The sequence below is a fragment of the Zingiber officinale genome, chromosome 1A, assembly GCF_018446385.1.
Source record: "Zingiber officinale cultivar Zhangliang chromosome 1A, Zo_v1.1, whole genome shotgun sequence".
NCBI classification, from domain to species: Eukaryota; Viridiplantae; Streptophyta; class Magnoliopsida; order Zingiberales; family Zingiberaceae; genus Zingiber; species Zingiber officinale.
In genome coordinates this window covers 6,722,869-6,743,103 of record NC_055987.1, presented here as the reverse complement: position 1 = coordinate 6,743,103, position 20,235 = coordinate 6,722,869, and the positions used below count along the sequence as shown (strand labels likewise).

The window sequence follows — 20,235 nt, the reverse complement described above, 5'->3', positions numbered from 1 at the left end:
ACCTCCAATCGATCGGTCGATCGATTGGAGCGCTGGAAATCGCTCGAGAAGCCTTGAATCGATCAGGTAATCGATTCAGGGCGATTCCAAGAGCACAGAGGCGCTCTGGATAGATCAACTGATCGATCCAAAACCTCCCCAATCGATTGGGAGCAATCCAATCAATTGGGATTCGACCGTTGGCACAGATAAAGCCGTTGGCGAGCGTTTTTCTGCGTAGTTCTTCCTCTCTTCTCCACAGGCGATCACAGCAAATCTCTATAGCGATTTTTCTTCTTCACCGCCAGTTCTTGAAGGTTCTTGGAGGCTCAACCAAGTCAAGAGGCGAGTTACAACAAGAAGAAGAAGAAGCTAGGGTTTTCATTATAATCTTGTAAGATTCATTTGTATTTTTGCTTCTTTCTTTCTCATTGTTTTATTGTGAGGTTGTAAGGCTTCTCCGCCTTCGGTAGTTACCGAGGAGTGTTTTTATAGTGGAGGGTACGTGAGTGTGTGGATCCTTGGACTAGTCACCTCTTCTTGAGGTGGATACCAAGTAAATGCCTAGAGTTAGCGTTGTTGTTTGTGTTTCTTGTATTTCCGCTGCACATCATCCCAAGAAGCGAGCAACGACGAGCACGACGATCGCGACGAGCTATTCACCCCCTCCCCCCTCTAGCTACATTTTGGTCCCAATAGATTCTACTATTTATTTGGTTGTTTATATATTTTAGAACCTTCCTCGAGCATTGGGGTATCAAGGACCGGGGCAACCCGGTCGTTGTCTGTAGATAGCGTTGAATAGAGACCTTCTGACGACTTGGTCAATATAAAGGATAACTCATCATACCCCCCCCCCCTCCTCCGGACCATAGTAATTCGGTCAACATTCCAGCCACATCATCTAGTCGCTCCATCTGACTTAGCTTTCAGACAAGATTATTCCTATTCCTCCTTGGTTATCATTCAACCAGTCAAAGGGAAAGTATGAGGCTCATTGAAGGGTTGAATGGGCAAAGGAGATTAACATCTGGAATAACCGTCAAAAATTTGTAGTTCACAGTAACACTAGTTTATTGACCCAATACTATCATAGTCAGTACAGGCGAGTAACGCGAAGATACTCGAGGGGGCCACTCATGTAGAAAGTGTAAGATATCACCAAACTCTCTAATTGTTTCACAAATTAATATTCAATTACACTTTAACAACCATTATATTTCTTTTTTCTTCTTATGCTAGATTGATACTCACGAAAGAGCATAGATCTCTTCGTGCTTAGATAATGCTTCGATTGGATGACAACATAACCGAATGGCTAGGGCTATTCTTAGTGCTTTCGGAGAGCAGCGAAGATACATGGACTACCCAAGTGAATATATCATTCAAGACGATATACATATTCCTAATTATAGGTTCACTCCTACCGCTAATGTGCCATCAGGTAGAGGTCCGAGAACTCGTCAACCAAGGCAAAGGTATGTCGATCCTCCTCGTATGAGCTATGATACTATTTCTGAATCGCCAGTCTGGAGAGATCTATCGATACAAGTTGGCTCATCTTCATTCACATCCGCCCGTACAAGTTTTGGCGGTTATCCCACATCAGGTGGGTTTGGCGAGCACTCGAATCTCCAATCATCTTCAAAGTCATTTCTGAGTTTATCATCGTTGCCAACCTATAGAGATTTTGGCCACCCGACCACTTTAGAATTTTCAATATTTGGATTGGCATCTCATTTTTAGGGCAGATTGGGACTATAAATATTTTTGCTCCATTTCAAATGAAACACATGTCCACAATGTCTAACCTTCAATCGGTAGATATATCTAGTATGCATTCTCATTTATCTGAAGCTGATGACGATGATCCACAAGAGGACAATTATAGGAAAGATGAAGAGGTTGGAAATGAAGCAGATAACGATGATATACTCCAACAAACACATGAGCATAATATAAGTGGTAGAATTCCTTTTCCCAAACGATTCTTCCCACATCGAAATCGTCAACGTTCGAAATGTGGTACCGATTGAATATAATTTGTAGCATATTTAATAAATATTTTTATATTTATACGTGACAAATTTTCTACCCAATAATATAAATGTCGATTCTTCTCGTATTTAGACGTGACAATCTTAAATATATTTACTAAATCCTATTGTTTTTATTTTTATTGAAATTATTTGCTAAATAACTTATAATATATTTAATAAATATAAATTAAATTATTATTATTTTTTAAACATATTTTATAAATTAATTTTATTAATTATAATTTTAATAAAAAATTAACTTTGCAAAAAAATTTAAAAAGTTGTAACGGTATTAAAAAATATTCAAAAAAATTAAATATTTTAAAAAATAGTGCCAGGATTTAAATCCCGACCGTTGAAAAAAATTACAAGTGTCGGGATTTAAATCTCGATTATGTAAAAAAAAAATGTAAATAAAGCAAGTGCCAGATTTAAATCCCGGCTATGAGAAAATAAATTAATAAATAATAATTACCGGGATTTAAATCCTGGATATTAATTACTCTCATCTAATCTTGTAAAAAACTTTACTTTTTACCTATTTTTTTAATAAGTTTAGTATTCATATTTATTTTAAAAAAAATTAGTTTTTTACTTTTTACCTATTTTTTTAATAAGTTTAGTATTCATATTTATTTTAAAAAAAATTCTCTGTATCTACCCTGAGTCTAGTCTAGGTTGGCTTGTGTTTGAATTACTGTGCTTTTTAAATAAAATAATAATTAAAATTTTAAGATAATTTAAATAAGTTTTGTTTTACAAGTGTGGTGTAGTTGCCCGATGTTATAGAATAAGAATATTATTGGTAAAGAATATAACTATTACTTTTTAAAAATTAAATGAATAAAAAAGTATCTCTTAATTTATGAACTAATTTAGTTCATAGAATAGAAAACAATTTTTATATTAAAAAATAATTTTGACATAAAAATAATAAATAATTTTGTTTGTCATATTAAAAAATAATAATGTTATATAAATAATTTTGTTCCGTTCATCTTATTTTAACATGCGAACAGAATAAAAAATAGGTTTTTTTAGACTCATATTATTGATTTTGTTTTAAAATATATTTGACATAAAAAACTGATTACTTTTTCCAAGTGTCTAAGACTATTTTTCGAATTATGCAGATCTCAATTTTGATTTAAACATACTAGTGATTCAACCTTCTCACCGTCCGAGATTTATTATTATTATTATTATTAAAATTTTCTATTTATTAGCTATTAAGGATATATTAATCTTTTTCTTAGTATTTTAGTCTAATTATATAAACATTGTAGGTAACTTTTCATTAAGTTTGATGATAATAAAAAAACAAACCCTAGTTTTTTTTCTTTAGATTTATATATGATATTAAAGCCTTCATGTTTTAATAGTTTGATTGAAAAATTATTAATCATGTCCACAACTTTTATGGATAATTTGATAGAAAGAAATGGTGTTTTTGTCATGCTGTATTGAGTTTGGTAGATTATATTATTATTATTATTATTATTATTATTATTAGATTTTTCTATTTATTAACTATTAAGGATATATTAGTCTTTTTCTAGATATGTAACCTAACTATATAAAAAATTTGTGTCAAGATATCTATACAATTTGATTATTTTGAGTATTATTTGTTCTATCACTATACCTAATCGTACAGATGATTTATGAAAACTTAATCCGTATATGTTTAAACAGTTTCAACAGTTCCTTGCTTCACAACTCTTTACCATGCTAGCTTCCTCTCATATAGGTTTATCGTCGTCTGATATTTCAAGTATACCTTATCCTTATGGGTTTTGGATTCTGGTGTCTCCCATCATATATCATCTAATTTATTATCTTTTATTTTTTTTCTCTCAGTTTATCTATATCTAGTGTGACTGTTAATGGTATTCTTATACCATTAGTAGATATTGGTTCAAGTATTATGTCTTGTTTATCTTTTACTTATGCTTATTACATTCAGAGTTTTACTTTAAATCTTGTTTCTGTTAGTTAATTATATAAATATGGATATCTAATATCTTTTTCTTCATCCAATTCTTATGTTCATGACCCACGATTTCAGAAGTTGATTGGGACAAGCCGTAGGCAAAGAAGACTCTATGTTTTGGATCAACTCAAAATATCAGATGTTGTAGTTTCGAATGTGGATTTATCATCTTTTCATTTGAGTCGTGATACTTTCATTTAGGTCATGTTTTAGCGTCTTATTTGCATTTTTTATCTTTTACAGGTGTATTAGGACCTTTAAAAATTTCTGATATTTCTGATTGTGGTGGTTGTAAATTGGCCAAAATTTCTACCTTATCATTTTCTAAAAGTCTTTCTTTTTTTCTTTTGCTGCATTTGATCTTATTCATTCTAATGTGTGAGGACCCTCTTCTATTCCTACAAAAGGGGAGTCAAGGTATTATGTTTTATTTATTAATGATTGCACTTGTTACTCTTGGGTCTATTTTATGAAACACAGATCTGATTATCTTATCATTTTCAATAACTTTAGAGCTCCTGTGAAAACTCAGCATTCTAGTATCATAAAGTGCTTTCTTTATGATTTGGGAGGTGAATACACTTCAAATCATTTTTCATGTTTACTTGCTTATGATGATACTATTCATCAAACCTCGTATACAGATACTCCTGAACAGAATGAGTGTGGCTGAACAGAAATATAGACATCTTGTTAAAACAACTCATCTATTTTTATTATCTATTAGTGTTCCTAGTGTCTTTTAGGAGGAAGCAATCCTTACCGCTGCTCATGTAATTAATAGAATTCCAACCTCACACAATTCAAGTTTGTCACCTTTTGAAAAATTATATAGGCATACTCCTACCTATTCCTCTTTGCGTGTTTTTTGTTGTACTTGTTTCGTCCTTCGTCCACATGTCGAGTATAATAAGTTAGTCCCTTGGTCTGCTCTGTGTGACTTTTTGGATTATGATGTTGGTCAAAAAGGATATCTTTGCTTTGATCTCGTTAGTTAAAAATTGTATATCTCTTATCATGATGTGTTTCTTGAGCATATCTCATTCTTTTCTATTCCAGCTAGTTCCCATAATATGAAGTTAGATCTATTTTATATTGATCTTTTTAATACTGACACTGAGAAAGCTTCACCCAAAACCCCTATTGATAGCTCAACTGAATCTGGTACTTTGATTCCTGAGATACCCGCTTCACATGCTCCTCCTTCTGCCACTACCCAATCATCTCCTGAGATTGCAGATAATCCTTCTCTCCACCTTAATCAGTCCACTCATGTTCGTAAGTCTACTAAACTACTAGATTTTGCTTACTCTTATTATTCTCGTTCTTTTGCTTTATTTGTTGCATCTGTTCATTGTCTTTATGAGTCTGTATCCTATAGAGAAGATATTCGTAATACATTGGCAGGATATTATGACTGAGGAACTAACTGCTATGCATCATACTCATACATCAGATTTGGTATCGTTGCCATCCGAAAAATATACTATTGGTTCTAATTGGGTATATAAGATCAAAATTAAATCTAATTGATCTATTGAACGATACAAAACTCGTCTTGTTATTAAAGATTATTCTCAGGAGTAAGACATGGATTATAAGAAAATATTTGCTCATCTTATAAACATGACGACTGTTAGTACTCTGATTGTTGGTGCTTCTGTTTGTCGATAGAGAATATTTCAGATGGAATATTTTTAAATGGTAATCTTCATGAAAAAGTTTATATGACACCTCTTCCTAGTGATTCACACCAACCTAGTGAAGTTTGCAAGCTTCATAAAGTGTTTTATGGTCTCAGACAAGCACCTCGCACTTAGTTTAAGAAGTTCTCTACCATGATTATTTCGTTTGGTTTTCATCTAGTAATCATGATTCAACATTGTTTGTCAGATGTACCAATACAGATTGTATTCTTTTATCGTTATATGTTAATGACATGATTATTACTGATAATGATTTTAATGAAATTGTTTCTTTGAAGTCTGAGTTGGCTCGTTATTTTGCTATGAAAGACTTAGGTATACTATGCTACTTTATGGACATTGAGGTTGCATATTCCCTAAAAGGTTACCTTTTATCTCAGTTAAAATATATATATGATATATTTGAGCGTGCACTTCTTACTGATAATAGAGTTGTTGATACTCCTATTGAGACTAATATTCAGTATTCTCCATCTGATAGTTCATCTTTGTCGGATCCTAGTCTGTACCAAATTATTGTTGAGAGCTTGGTTTATCTCACCGTATCTCTTTCAGATATTGTGTATACTATTCATGTGATTAGTCAATTTGTCACTGTACCAACTACAGTTCATTAGGTTGTTATTTTTCGGATGCTTAAGTATCATTGGCACTCAATTTCAAAATCTTTTATTTCCTTCTACTTCATTTCTAGAGTTCCGTGCATACTCTGATACTGATTAAGTTGTTGATACCACGGATTGCAAGTCTACCACTGGCTTCTGCGTTTTTCTCGATGATTCTCTCATTTCTTGGAAAAGTAAAAAATAAAATATTATTTCTAGATCTTCTACAAAAGTCGAGTACCGTATCATGACCTCAACTATTTGTGAGACAATTTAGTTGCGTTGGTTGCTTGCGGATATTGATATCTCTCTTCAAACTTACTCTATTATATTGTGATAATCAAAGTACTATTCAAATTACGCGCAATTCAATTATTCATGAGCGAATAAAATATATTAAAATTAATTATCACATTACTCGCCATTATCTTTAAATTAACACCATCACATTCTTTCTAGTCTACAAATTACTTATATATTTATCAAGACACAATCCCTTCACACTTTCATTTTTTGTCTAATAAATTTTCAATATTTTTAACTGAAACATCATGAGTTTAAAGGGCAATGTTAAATTATATTATTATTATCAAACTTTTCTATTTATTAACTATTAACGATAGATTAATCTTTTTCTTAGTATTTTAACCTAACTATATAAACATTTTGTGTAACTTTTCATTAAGTTGGATAATAATAATAATAATAATAATAATAATAATAATAATAATAATAATAAAGCAGGCTCTAATTTTCTCTTTTTAGATTTATACATTTACATCCTAATTGTCATCTGTTTCCCCCTAATTGATGTTAGTATGACAGTGGACAAAAGTTAGGCAACCAAAAAGATACTATTGAAATCACGAAAACTTCCACGAGACAGAATCTAGTTCAGCAAATTATGTTTAACAAAAGGAAAAGTCACTTCTACTGGGTGGTGCAGACAAGCATCTGTCTCAAGTTAAATTACCAAACCAACTACAGCTATCTTATAATTCGATGGTTCTGATGATGCCGAACAATAAATAAATAAAAACACAAACACCTCCACTCGGACGAGGGTAGGATAGATTGAACATGCATCCAAGTAGTGACGTAATTAATTGAGTTATTTCTACATGTAAACCACCTGCAGCAGAGCAGAATAAGCAAATATCAGAACACTAGTTCAATACAAACAGAATCATATCAGTCACATACAATAGAAAAGAAATGATCTGAATCACATGTAAAATATTTAATCATTTGCTATTCATTTATCAAGTTTCTTGTATTTTCCTCTTTTGAGATAACAATGTTTGCTACGATAGTTTTTTTTCTTTTCTTCACAAGTAAAGATAAGATATCCATGGTGTGCAGATAAATCCTGGATACGAATGAGAACGAATTATGTGATAACAGTCCAAGAGAATTCATAAATAACTGCAATGGTCATGATATGGGCGATGCACATACACACACAGAGGATAACATGCTACACAGACTTAAAAGATTATCAAACTACCAAAGACCAGCAATAGGTAGTCTCCATGTTCTTTTGCCGTCTTATCCAGAAATCTAGGGAATACATAGTGGACCATGCAGTTGATATTGGCAATCTAGAAAGGCTCCTTCTTACAAGTTATTTTCAACTGAGAATTTGGCACACGGGCAGGGCGTGATAAAATAACACACTGGGGAAAAAAAGCAAGGTTAAGGCTAATCCCCTCTGAGAAGACAGAAGATGCTTAGAGTGATCCAATTAAGTTAATCAATGATAATCATACGAGACTTGAATCTTTGTCAAATTTTGTTAACCAACATCATTATTCATAAAGATAAGGTTCTCATATGTTCTTTCTTAAGTCTAACCAACAACTACAAGCCATGAGTCCTAACTACTTGGATCACGGGCATGGATCTTATTCCAGCCATCAAGTGATGGTAACTAATTATGTTGCCATGCTGTCATTGTACCAAGTATTTAGTTTTAAAGGTAAATAAGAAACACTTTCTTAACCTACCATGGTAATAGTTAATGCGCCTTTATGCGACAAGTGAAGACCTAGAGACCTCATTCTCAATATCCTTAAACAATCTCAATAACAATGGCTAGATATCCCTCACTCATTCTAGGTGACCCGTAAATATATGACAAGAATAACATTAACATAGCAATCATGTTGTCACCAAACATGTAGACTTTAGATGCCTTCTATGACGCTTCCAAGTCCTCAATTTGAGAAGGCCAAGCAAGTCGCTCAACTGCCTTGCTTGGGTCCAGCAGTGGTGGATATGAGTTTCCTGTACACTAGAGGAAATCAAACAAAGTCTGGTGGGCACAGCAAGGCTACAGCACAGAAATGAGTTGTGGCTTGTGGCAAGTAGCAATGGGAGTGGTGGATAGACCATGGACACCATATTGTACATAGGCAGGCTGCAGTGCAATGAAGATTGTGTGCGGAGAATAGAGGACAGACAGGAGCACACACACAAGACAAACTGCATGGGCAATCCATGCACTGAAATAGACATAAAACTTTGACACATGCTACCATGTCACACCACCCACAGCTAGGTCATTGTGCATGCAATGTGTGGGCAGATGTTTCAACCAAGTGAACAAGTAGACTTCAGGTGGTAATGATTGTCCTGGTGAATAGTTTCGCCAACTTGATAATAATTTTTAGTTTTTGGTCTTTGAATTCAAAATTTGGAATCTGGTGCCCTGGGATGTCATGGGTTGCCAACGGGTTGTTACCTTCAATTATGTCCTAAAGAGGGTTTTGTTCATTAGATAGAATTGTGCAGAAACTTTGCAATGCAAACCCTATCAAGTACTATATTTGAAGTTACCTTAATAGAAGTGTGTTGTAATCGTGCAAATCATCCGCTTTCAGTGTTCATGTGATTCCATTTAATCATCTCATTGATTGTCTACGTTGTCTGTTGGGAGTTATCATCAGCTGCTCACTGCTAATAAATTGTGTTCATTTTGGTTGTTTTTGGTCATGCCCAAGGCACAACAAACATCAATTTAGGTCCCTGGAAAGATAACTAAGGACATAGTGCCATCACAACTGAAACTCAAACAAGGATTTAGCCATGCGGCTGCCACATTTGCAATTAAAAATCTCATTAACCTATCATTCACATGGTCACACCAGTCTCCAATGTGTTAGAGAGCACTAGCTATGATAGTGTCTTTGTTTTAGTGTTTTCTTCTTGTCCTGAAGTTGTAGCCCACTAAACAACACCGATAAAGAAAAACTGATAATGCATATTATTACTACAAAACAAATTGAACTTGCTTACTAGATGATACTCGATAATCAAGAGACTTAAAAGTGTGATTATCACAATCGGCTTATAGGAACCAAGGTAAAAGCTAGCCATCATGTGCTAATCCGATACAGTTAGCCTTCATTTTGTATGATAGTTTTGATTCCAGATCATTTGGTGGAAAATAAACAAAACTCGTGTTATGTGATTTTGTAGGTTTCTAAACTCTACAAGAGTGGGATTAAAACCCCATGTAACAGATGAGAACATAATTTTTCCATGATCCATTAGTTAAATACAACTAAATAAGATATCAAATTAAAATATTGATAATTGATTTAAGCTCGTGCCCTCTAAATTATCAAACACTTAAAAAAAGTAAATTTGTAGGTTCAGTTCTCAAAGGATACCTTTCCTAAAAGCATATTTGGCAGCATGAACACCTTGGTATGCATCAAATTGTCTCATTTTCATAACATATCAACATCAATCTTATCCGCAGCTCAACATATTTAAATGTAAAAAAATAAAAGGGAAATAACTTAATTGGAATGGAGGTAATATGTTCTTCATTGGTACTATCAATAATAACGGCATTTCAAAGCCACATAAAGAAAAGTACGATTTTGGCTTACCAGTATCAGATCACTTGGTGCGCTTAATCTTGGCCAGCTGAACTTGTAAATCCACAAACATCTGCATCCTCTGGAACTCTAGCTCCTTGTCGAACTCCATTCTCTGCTTCTCCATTTCCATCATCTGCTGCTGCTTCGCCACCTCAACATTCTCGTATATATCAGAAAATCTCTCTATCGCCCTAGCAAGCTCACGGATCTCGTTTCCCTCCCTCTCCAAAGCCCTCTTGCATCTTCTTTCTGAAGACCCGGATGGCGACCCAACATCCTCCTCCGCTTCCTCTTCCTCCTCCTCATCATCCTCCTCTGCCGCTGCCGCCGCCGCCGCCGCCCGCCAGAAGATTGAGTCATCGACAGCAAGGGCGGCGGCTGTTGGGCGTTTTTCCTTCCAATCAAACGGCAGTAAGGATGTCGCGACAGGCAAAGGCGCGCCCTTTCGGTGGTATGGGAGCGCCAAAGCAAGAGGGGGCGACAAAGCGCGCTTCTTCACCGAGTGTGCAGTGGGGACGGCGGCGACGGACGATCCGATGAGGGTATCAAGACGTGAGAAGAAAGGCCACTGGCTGACGGCCGCAACCGAGCCGGATGCGATCCTTCCCTTCTCGATCTTGTACTTTTTCTTGAGGGTATCGATGCGGTTTTTGCACTGGACGTCGGTGCGAGGCGGGCGGCGTCCGGCGGCTCCGCGGCGGGAGTTGACGGCATCGGCGACCTCCTGCCAGTGCTTCTGGCGGAGGTTGCCGCGGTTGAGGTCGAGGTAGCGGTCGCCCCAGGCGTCCACCAACGCCGACGTCTCCCCCTCGCTCCAGCAATCCTCCCGGTAGGGCAAGGCCGGGTTCGGCGGCCGATACGGCCCCCCTTCCTTCCTCTCCATCAGATCGATCTACCGCAAACTCCCAGAGATCCGTCTCCGATTCAATCGCCTCTCTCTCTCTCTCTCTCCCCCTCCCTCCTTGATGTTTGCCCTTCTTATTCGGTTGCCGTGTTGTTGACGGAAGGAGACAGAGAGAGAAAGAGGAATAAAAGAAGGTGGGGGAGCGGCGAGGAAGGGAGGGGCGCCGGCTGGCGAGGGAAGGGAGGCACGTGAAGAGCACGAGAGCGGAAGTCGCCGGTAGACGCGTGCGCCGACGTTCTCGCGCTGATTGGGGTGCGAAAAGGCGGGGTCCATGGGGGCGACGACGCATCACCGCCGTTGGTTCAGTGGGCGCGTTGTGGGTTGACGGGGAAGGCGGGACGGAGGGACGGGAGTAAATTTATTGGTGGTTAGGTCGAGGAGAGGATGGCGCGGGGCACCGGGAACAGCCGGTGACGGATGAGAATTTTACGGGAAGATAGGGAAGCGGGAAGGACGAAGGAGGAATCGATGAGGTGGGTAAGTTTGTCGGGTAGCAACGGGTCGCCGTCGGCTTGTTTTGGGGGACACGGAGAGGAAGGAAGGAAGGACGGACGGAAGGTAAAGGCGTCAGAGCAGAAGCGAGAGACAAGCAATGAGAGAAGGAGACGGCCGCGAGAGAAAGGTGAGGACCACCACAAGGCGCTGTCCCTATTTCCTCTTCGAATTGGATTGACTTTTATAATTTCATTTTTTTTTCTTAATTATATTTCTTTTTAATTTTGTATTATTTATGTCTCGGTTGATAAATATTGAAGGAAGGTGAGCATGGTCTACACTCTGGTCATCAATGATGGGCTCATATCATGGATGTGGGCTTCGACGGTCCAGGAGAAGCCACGGCCATAGTGGTCAAAGTTGGGGATTGCTCCGAGGTGAAGTTTTCCAATTCAATGCCGGGTTGATTTTTTTAATTAAAAATAGATATAAAAAAACATACTAATTTATCTGCAAACATACGTTTATGAAAAACTTAGTCGTTCAGTCGTTCTGTTCAATTTCAATGATATGTATAAGTCAAAAATTCAAATCGAACCTCAGGGCCAGAACTAAGATCATCGAGCTGTATATACAAAATGTCCAGACGTTCCCTTTCCGAGCGATTACTAGTGCTGTTGAATTGCGCTCGCTATGACAGAGTTTTGGCATTGTAATCTGGCTCCAAAACGAGGTGCCGCAGGCCGGGTTTGAGCTCCTTGTTGCAGAAGTCCTCGTAAGCTCCCCTGTCCCCTGATTTCTTCTTCACTTCGACCACTACGATCGATGGTGTGAGCTCAAATATCTCCGCTGCAATCGTCAATGGCCCCCTTTCACCTCCTCCTCTCGTGCCTTCTAAGCTCACTCGACAATCCTTTCTCCTCGCCGTGAAGCTTACCGCCTTGGAGATCTCCTCTAGCTTCGTTATGATCGTGGAAACTGGCTCCTGGGAGAGAAACCTGGTCTCGTCTCCCGTCTCCTCGAACAACCCCGAGAGGTCGAACCCCCTCGAGAAGGAAATGATATCGAACGCATTGAGAGTCGACGGCCTCGACATCCGGGGCCTCTTCCTCTTCTCCTCCAAGAGTATTGATGAGGCGCAAGAGATGATGGAACAATCGGATTCGGTTTCCCAGAGGGATGCCGCATCGCCTTGGGACATTTGGGAAGCGTCTTCTAGAGTATGCAATTGGTCGTCCTCCGTGTAGAATTGGACATGGCGGAAACCCTTCTTGAACCAATTGTCCTCCATGATCTCCGGAATGGTGATCCGGGTTCGGGGATTGGTGTCCAGGAGGCGGTGGAGGAGCCGTTTGAGATCCGCCGAGAACCACCGCGGGCACCGGAAATCCCCTTTGTAGATCTTTCGGTACATGGATACAATGTTGCAATCGCGGAACGGGAGGCAGCCGGCGGTCAATACGAAGAGGATGACGCCGCAGGACCAAATGTCGACCTTGGCGCCGTCGTAGCCCCTTCTCGAAAGCACTTCCGGAGCCACGTACGCCGGCGTGCCGCAGAAGGTATGGAGCAGGCCGTCCCCGCCGCGGCTCTGCTCCGCGACCGCGGAGAGCCCGAAGTCGGAGACCTTGAGGTCGCCATTCTCGTCGACGAGAAGGTTCTCTGGCTTCAAGTCCCGGTGGAAGACGCCGCGAGCGTGGCAAAAGGCGACGGCGGAGACGAGCTGCTGGAAGTATCGGCGGGCGGCGTCCTCGCGGAGCCGGCCCTTGGAGACGCGGGAGAAAAGCTCCCCGCCACGGACGTACTCCATGACGAAGTAGATCTTGGTCTTGGTGGCCATGACCTCGAAGAGCTGAACGATGTAGGGATGTCGGACGCGCCGGAGGATGGCGATCTCCCGCTTGATTTGGGAAACGAGCCCCCACTTGACGATCTTCTCCTTGTCCAGCGCCTTGATGGCCACGAGCTCGTCAGTGCGGACGTTGCGGGCAACGTATACCTTGGCGAAGGTCCCGGCACCGAGAAGCTTCCCCACCTCGAAGCGGCCTAGAAGCAGCTTCGGCTCCTTCTTCGCTCGCTTCTCCGCCCCGTTCCCTGACTTCACCGGCGCCGACGCTGCCATGGGAGATGCGACACTTAACGTAACCCTAAAATGGCACCTCGAAGCGATCGAAGCCACGGAGAAGAGAAGTGATGTAATAGAAGAGAAACGGTGAGGGAATGTGCTGCTATTTATAAGCGCCAAGGAAGTCAGTTATAAAAAAGACAAGAGTGGATGCCACGACAGCGAGTAGACCGGTCCATCAAATTGCCACTTTTATTTATTTTCTTTTTTATAATGAAAAGTCGCCGTTGAGGATGTCGCATATTTGCAATATTATATTTTAATATTAAATATTATTTCATTGAGTTTTATTTTATCCGTGTATGGATAATAATATGGTAATTTAATATTTCTTGGATTAGGAAGACAATATATCTGTTGGCTCTGATTTATTTGACCTTAAATTATATTCGAAGCTAGTTCAGAGTGCATATCCATTTGTACCAACAATGTAGAGAATGTGAAATACATTAATTTATGGAGTGGAATAATAATAAAGAAACACTTATTTGTAAAAAAAAAAAACAATTCTCTTGACACTTGGTGCTGACTTGACATTATTTTTTGGATAAGATTTTGGAAATTTAATTGTAGAGTACGTGGAAGGGCACAGGAAGATTATTAATTAATTGTAGTTGAGATTTCTTTTAGACTTTTGTGGCTGTCCCCATCAATATATGTGAATTTAAATACTTAAATTATCAAAAACAAATAAAATAAAAATTATTAATTGGAAATAAACATTTTTGTGGATGGAATGTTGGACATAAATGAATTTGACTGAATGATCACGAATAAAATAACAGTATTTAAAGTTCGTGTAATATATATTCACCAGTGTATACGTTTGATCAACAGCTTTGAGATTCGCGCTGGTACAGATAAACGGCAAGGATTTATGCAATTCCATCGTGACAGGTAGAACGGAATGGATCGATCTAATTCAAACGCTTCTCGGAGCAATGTATTCCCAAATTCAACCGGCCCAAAAACAAAAAGAACAGTCCGGAATTGGCCCATGTAGGTTGATAAATAATAAATAAAATGGATAAAAATAATGGCGTCGCCCGGACTCGAACCTGAGACCTTCAGTGTGTTAGACTGACGTGATAACCAACTACACCACGACACCGTGTTGTTTGTAGTTACCATATATTTATTCTTATTCTTAGAATTAGAAAGTTATTTTAAGAACAAATATCGAGAGATTTATTTTATAATATTATTAATACACGTTGTAATCACTTTCATTTTATTAAAAAAAAAATAAACAAATCGACAACTTCAGAATAATGCAATTATTGTTAGAAAATTTCGCCAATTTTAAGTTTTATTCGTCCAAAATTATTTAAACAAATCATTTTTCATTGACAAAAATGAAAATTCGTCCGATCTGCCGGATTCAAACAAGCGACCTAAGGATCATCTGCAACCTCTACATTCCTCCGCTCTACCAACTGAGCTAAGGTCGGTACATATTTATTTTACTCATTAGTCCTAAATATATAATTATTAAATATATTTTTTATAAAAGCTAAATTGTATCCTAGTACTCACGTGACCCGTTTGATATGCCCACCCTTCAAATAACATTACATAATATTATATTTATATAATTTTCAATCTCTTTTCAAGTTATAAATTCGCAAATAGAAATTCGAGAGCTCTATTTCTTCTTCTTTCCTCACCATTTTTACCAAACCTTTCCAATTTTCATTCCTCTTACTTTAAAAGTTTTGGAAAACATAATAAACACTATCTAGAAATGATAGTCCTCAATATGAGATTGTCAAGCGCCCTCTGTGTAAAATATCAAAAAAGGACAAATAATCATTAAAGAATTTTTTGAATTTTTTAAAAATTTCCTGTGGATCAAATATTGGGCCCCGGGAAAACCTGTTTAGGCTACCCCAATTTAAACGAGGAAAAGTTGAATTTTCTTTTTCATTTTCTTTTCTTTTTTCTTTTATTTTTCTCCCCTTTCCCCCGTGTGCCCGAGCCGTCCCCGACGTCATCCGTTCCCTTTCGTAACCGATGCCGCACGCACCGGTTTCCTCTCTCTTGCGGATAAAAATCGGTGGCCAAGGGAAGCCTCGCCTCTGCCGATTTCCCTCCTCTGCCCGTCGCCCCTTGCCCCTTGCCATGGAGATCGCCTGAAACCGAGCCTCTCCCTCGAGTTCATAACTACCAGCCAAAGGCAAGCCCTGAAACCCTAGTTTCCTGCCCGAGCCTTCTCTTCCCTGCTCCGACGCCAACACCTCCCGTTTCCCCTTCTTCATCGCATCACCGCCACCTACTCCTGACCCTTCACCCCCTCGCGATTTCTCCCTTGCCCTAATTTTTCTTTCCGATCTTCTATCGCATCGACGTCGCCGCACGGAGCAGCGCGACGCCCTACAGCCGACACCTCACCGAAGCTTCCTCTCCCCTACCGAAATCTCATCGTCGCGGAGGTCCTTACCGCACCGATCGCCACGGAGAGCACCGCCGGTAGCAGCCTTTCACTCTGCCCTAGTTTCCGATCATTGTAGTCGGCCGATGTTTTGTTGTTGGCGCACTTGTGCCCTAGATCGTTGGAAGCTGAGAGCGCGAGTAGGCGACAGAGAGCTTTGGAGATCTGGCGGTATGACTAGGAGGTAAGGGATTGGATCTTGATTTTGTGCTCTGTACTTGACCAATTCTGTCGTGAGCATCATTTGTGTTGGAGTGGAAGGTTATGCTAACTTGGGAATGGTGGTTCTGGTTTCCGCAGTAGCTTCTTCTAATCCCGGCCACCGTTTTCCGATAGCACGCATCTCCTCCTTTTCGATCAGTTGAGCGTCAACAGGAGCTTTGGTTTTGGAAGATCAACAGCGGCTGTGAATTGAGGTAAGGAGTAAGGTAATGAAATGAAAATTGTTTATGTATTTGAATTAGGTATGAGGTAGACTTCATGATTAGTATAATTGATTTAGGTTTGGATTATTAATCTAATGGGTTGATTGGGGATTAGGTAACTAACCCTAATTAACCGTTGGATTTAATTTAGGTAGGTTGAGGTTTAGGGTTTAGGGTTTTTCCTTAAATTGTTCTTAAGGATTTTTATTTAGGTATTCATTTGAGTTATAGCTAAATAAAAATGTATATATATTGGTGACACAGGACTTTGATCCGAGACGAGCATCTCGACGTCGGATTTGGACCGGATTGGACCTTTTTATTGGAGGCGGGTACTTTGACTTACTTTTTAGATAGTTTTTTATTGGAGGCGAGCATCTCGACGTTGGTCCTCTCATGGGTAGTGTGACGCAGCGTTGTAGCAGGGCAGGGATCCCTCCTCTGGACTGGCTCAGGGAGATGAGAGCATTGAGCTCCCCCACTTATGATTTGGGGTAAGGAGGATAGGTGTACTCCGATAGCGTCCACTCGGTCACTCAGGAGCAGTGATGGCAGAGTGCACGGTTATCACAATCCTACCCACTCGGTCTCACCATCGTGTGTGAGATGGCTGACTGGTGTTAGGGGTGACCAGGACATGTCATTGGCATCATACGCATTGATGAATTTATTGCCTGTGTTTGCTGCACTTATTTGCTGCATATTTGGTGGATGCATATGCTTGACATGCATACAGGATATCTATACCTCTCGATCTATTATCCATACACCATGTCCTAGTTAGTACAGATACTCCCGATTCCTTTCAGTTTGCATTTATCATTTTTATATCAGGAGACTGTACGCTTAATTATTGTTATTTATTATTTATTTTTTACTATGCATGTCAGTAGTTACCTGCTGAGGAGTTGACTCACCCCATTGATATTACCATTTTCAGGTTGAAGTTGTCCGGAGATCTCCAGTTGCTAGTGTAGGAACGCGGCGACTGGCTAGAAGGGGGGTTGAATAGCTTGAAAAATTAAACGCAAAACTTTTCTCGAACTTTCTTAGACTAACACTTGCATAAATTAGCTAAGCAGAAAATAACAAAAAGAAGAGGCACCAAATTTGACTTGGTTACAACCGGGAAGGTTGTTAATCCAAGGAAGATTATCACACTAAAAACTCGTTCAGACAAAGAAGTCTCTTACAACGATAAAGCGCAGAAATAAAGAAGCTAACTAGAAACTGAGCGTACAAGTGTTGGAAGTGAATTGCTTGAGTTATTTAAAAGCTTCTAGACCAAGACTGTATTTATATTTTATAGCCTCGGTCGGAGCGGCCCGAAGGGATTCCGAGTGCTCTGGGGGGATAAAATTTTATCCCCTAATGTTCAGATCGTGATTGACACGTTCTGGTCAAGAAGTCAACTCTGGGCGCCCGGAAGGATTCCGGGCGCCCCAGAGGGGTTCGGGCGCCTCAGACTGTTCCGGGCGCCCAGTCCGGGGCACCCCGGACGGCTAGAAAACTCAACCCCGTTGACTTTTTTCAACTTGGGTCTTCTGCTTCGGCTCCGTTCGCCTCAGACCGAGACTTCCGCTCGCTTGGGTGATCTTTGCCATCCAAAATAGGGCTCTCCTGAACTCAACTTCTGGTCTTCTCGAGCAGGCTTCCGCTCCAGCTTCTCGTCCCTCGAAATTGCCGCGCGCTTCATTCTCTTCCGCCAGCGTACTCATCCGCAGTCTTCGTCCCTCGATCGCACCCCGTGTTGACTTCTCGCTAGCTGCGTCTCTTGCTCCTCGAGCAGTATTCCGCTCATGCTTCTCGTCCCTCGGAACCACCGCACGCTTCCTTCTCGTCCGCCGGTGTACTCTTTCGCAGCGCCTCATCCCTTGGACGCATCGCATGTCGTCCTTCTCGTTAGCTGCGTCTTCCGCTCGCCTACCTGTGCTCCTAAGCTCCTGCACACTTAGACACAAAGTTAAAAACACACAAGATCTAACTTAACTTGTTGATCACACCAAAACAACCTAGGGGTTCCAACAATCTCCCCCTTTTTGATGTGAGCAATCCAAGTTAAGTTAGGGTAAATAGACATAAAAAAATAAACTAACTATTTTTGTAATAAAGTGCAAAAAAATAGAAAATTTAAAGTTTAGTCTACCATCCCCTAGACTTATATTTTTTCTTCTCCCCCTTTGATCACAAAAAAATTGGGGTTCCGAAAAAGTCTAAGGTTAAAAAATTTCTAACTTTCTTAAACAATTCTAAGTTAAATAAGCTCTAAGTTAAAGAATTTGCAAAAGAAATATTTTTGAAAAAAAAAATTCTAACCAAAAAAATTTTTCCAAACAATATATAATTTTCAGAAGAATTTTTTTTAACTTAGGCAAAGAAAATATTCTAAGTAAAACTTTAAGTAAGAGAATTTTTTTTTAAAAAAATCTAACTTAAAAAAATTTTTAAAAAATTTTCTAAGTAAAGATTTTAAGCAAAAATTTAAAAAAAAAACTTTTAACTTTTATGTAAAAGTTTTATGCAAAAAAAATTTCTAAGTAAAAAAATTTTGATTTTTTTTAAAAATGTTTAAAAAACTTTTTAAAACATTATTAAGTTTTCACCTTAATGCTTTTATTAGAAAGTTAATTAAACATTTTATTTCAATATTTTGGCTACTAGGTCGTGGCGAGGCAATAGGTCTTCTTGGTTATTGGAGCAACAACTACTTCCTTAGACAAATCTTTATAAAAAAATTTTAATGTCTAATTTTCTCACTAAAAGCTCTAAATCTGATTAATTCAAGTTCAAGTCAGACAGGACTTTGGAACCCAATATAGGTTCCAGCCTACTAGATTGACTAAAAATTTCTTAGGGACATATTTCTTTGGAATATTTATAATTTGTCTCTTATGATATCGAAAATACCAATTTAAATTATTAAATATTCTAAAATTTGTATTAGATGAGCATGCACGGTTTTTCAAGTTATCTACTTGAATTTTCAGATTTTCATTTTCAAATTTTAAGTTTTCATTTTCTAATTTTGATTTGTCTAAATCTTCTAGAGGGCAAGATTTAGCTAGTATTATTTTTAAACTTTTATTTTCTTTTTCTAATTTGCAGCAATCTTTTGTTAACAATTTAACAAATTTAAAGAGTTTATCGGGAGGAAAAGATCGTACCTGACTTACCTTGTCGATCTCGTTGTCTATGTCTCCCCCTGAAGTGCTACTTTTTTCCGACGTAGCTCCCCCTTCATCAATGCTCTCGATGCTCATTTCGGAAGAACTTGAATCGCAATCGTCGTCTTGATGACTCGCCATTAATGCAAGCCCGAAGAACGTCTCAACTTCCGATACGGGCGACGTATCGTCCCACGTCGCCTTTAGGGCCTTGCGCTTTTGGACAGGCTTCTTACCTTTATCCTTGTCCTTATTCTTTAGATTGGGGCAGTTGTCCTTGACGTGCTCTTCTTCGTCGCAGTGGTAGCAGCGGATAGTCCTTTTCTTTTTCCCTTGCGGATGGTTAGATTTCCTAGATTTACAGAGATTCTTAAACTGTCTTACCATCATTACCATTTCCTCGTCGTCGAGAGAAGACTCTGACTCAGATTCGTCTCTCGATGCTTTGAGGGCGACATTGTTCTTGGGCTCCTTGGTACCTGTACATCTTGATTCGTGCACTTCAAATGTAGAAAAGAATTCTTCTAATGAAATTTTTT

The 20,235-nt window shown here is 39.0% G+C and overlaps 2 protein-coding genes and 1 non-coding gene across 3 annotated transcripts; all 3 read right to left on the bottom strand.

Moving 5' to 3' along the window:
- Window positions 1-7,157: 7,157 nt before the first annotated feature.
- LOC122016673 (trihelix transcription factor ASIL2-like) lies at window positions 7,158-11,762 on the bottom strand. The gene is made up of 2 exons (XM_042574058.1): window positions 10,222-11,762; window positions 7,158-7,454 (listed from the first exon to the last, which is right to left on the bottom strand). The coding sequence occupies exon 1, from the start codon at window positions 11,093-11,095 to the stop codon at window positions 10,232-10,234; it is 864 nt and encodes a 287-aa protein (XP_042429992.1). The 5' UTR covers window positions 11,096-11,762; the 3' UTR covers window positions 7,158-7,454; window positions 10,222-10,231.
- Window positions 11,763-12,009: 247 nt separating this feature from the next.
- LOC122016667 (CBL-interacting protein kinase 19-like) lies at window positions 12,010-13,787 on the bottom strand. The gene has a single exon (XM_042574054.1). It carries the CDS (start codon window positions 13,671-13,673, stop codon window positions 12,243-12,245), a length of 1,431 nt encoding a protein of 476 aa, XP_042429988.1. The 5' UTR covers window positions 13,674-13,787; the 3' UTR covers window positions 12,010-12,242.
- A 926-nt stretch (window positions 13,788-14,713) lies between these two features.
- On the bottom strand, window positions 14,714-14,787 carry TRNAV-AAC. The gene has a single exon. It is a non-coding gene; the product is annotated as a tRNA-Val (tRNA).
- Between the last annotated feature and the right edge of the window lie 5,448 nt (window positions 14,788-20,235).

Excerpts from the sequence above, each read along its gene's own strand:
- LOC122016673 (XM_042574058.1), bottom strand. The coding sequence starts at position 11,095 with ATGGAGAGGAAGGAAGGGGGGCCGTATCGGCCGCCGAACCCGGCCTTG.
- LOC122016667 (XM_042574054.1), bottom strand. The coding sequence starts at position 13,673 with ATGGCAGCGTCGGCGCCGGTGAAGTCAGGGAACGGGGCGGAGAAGCGA.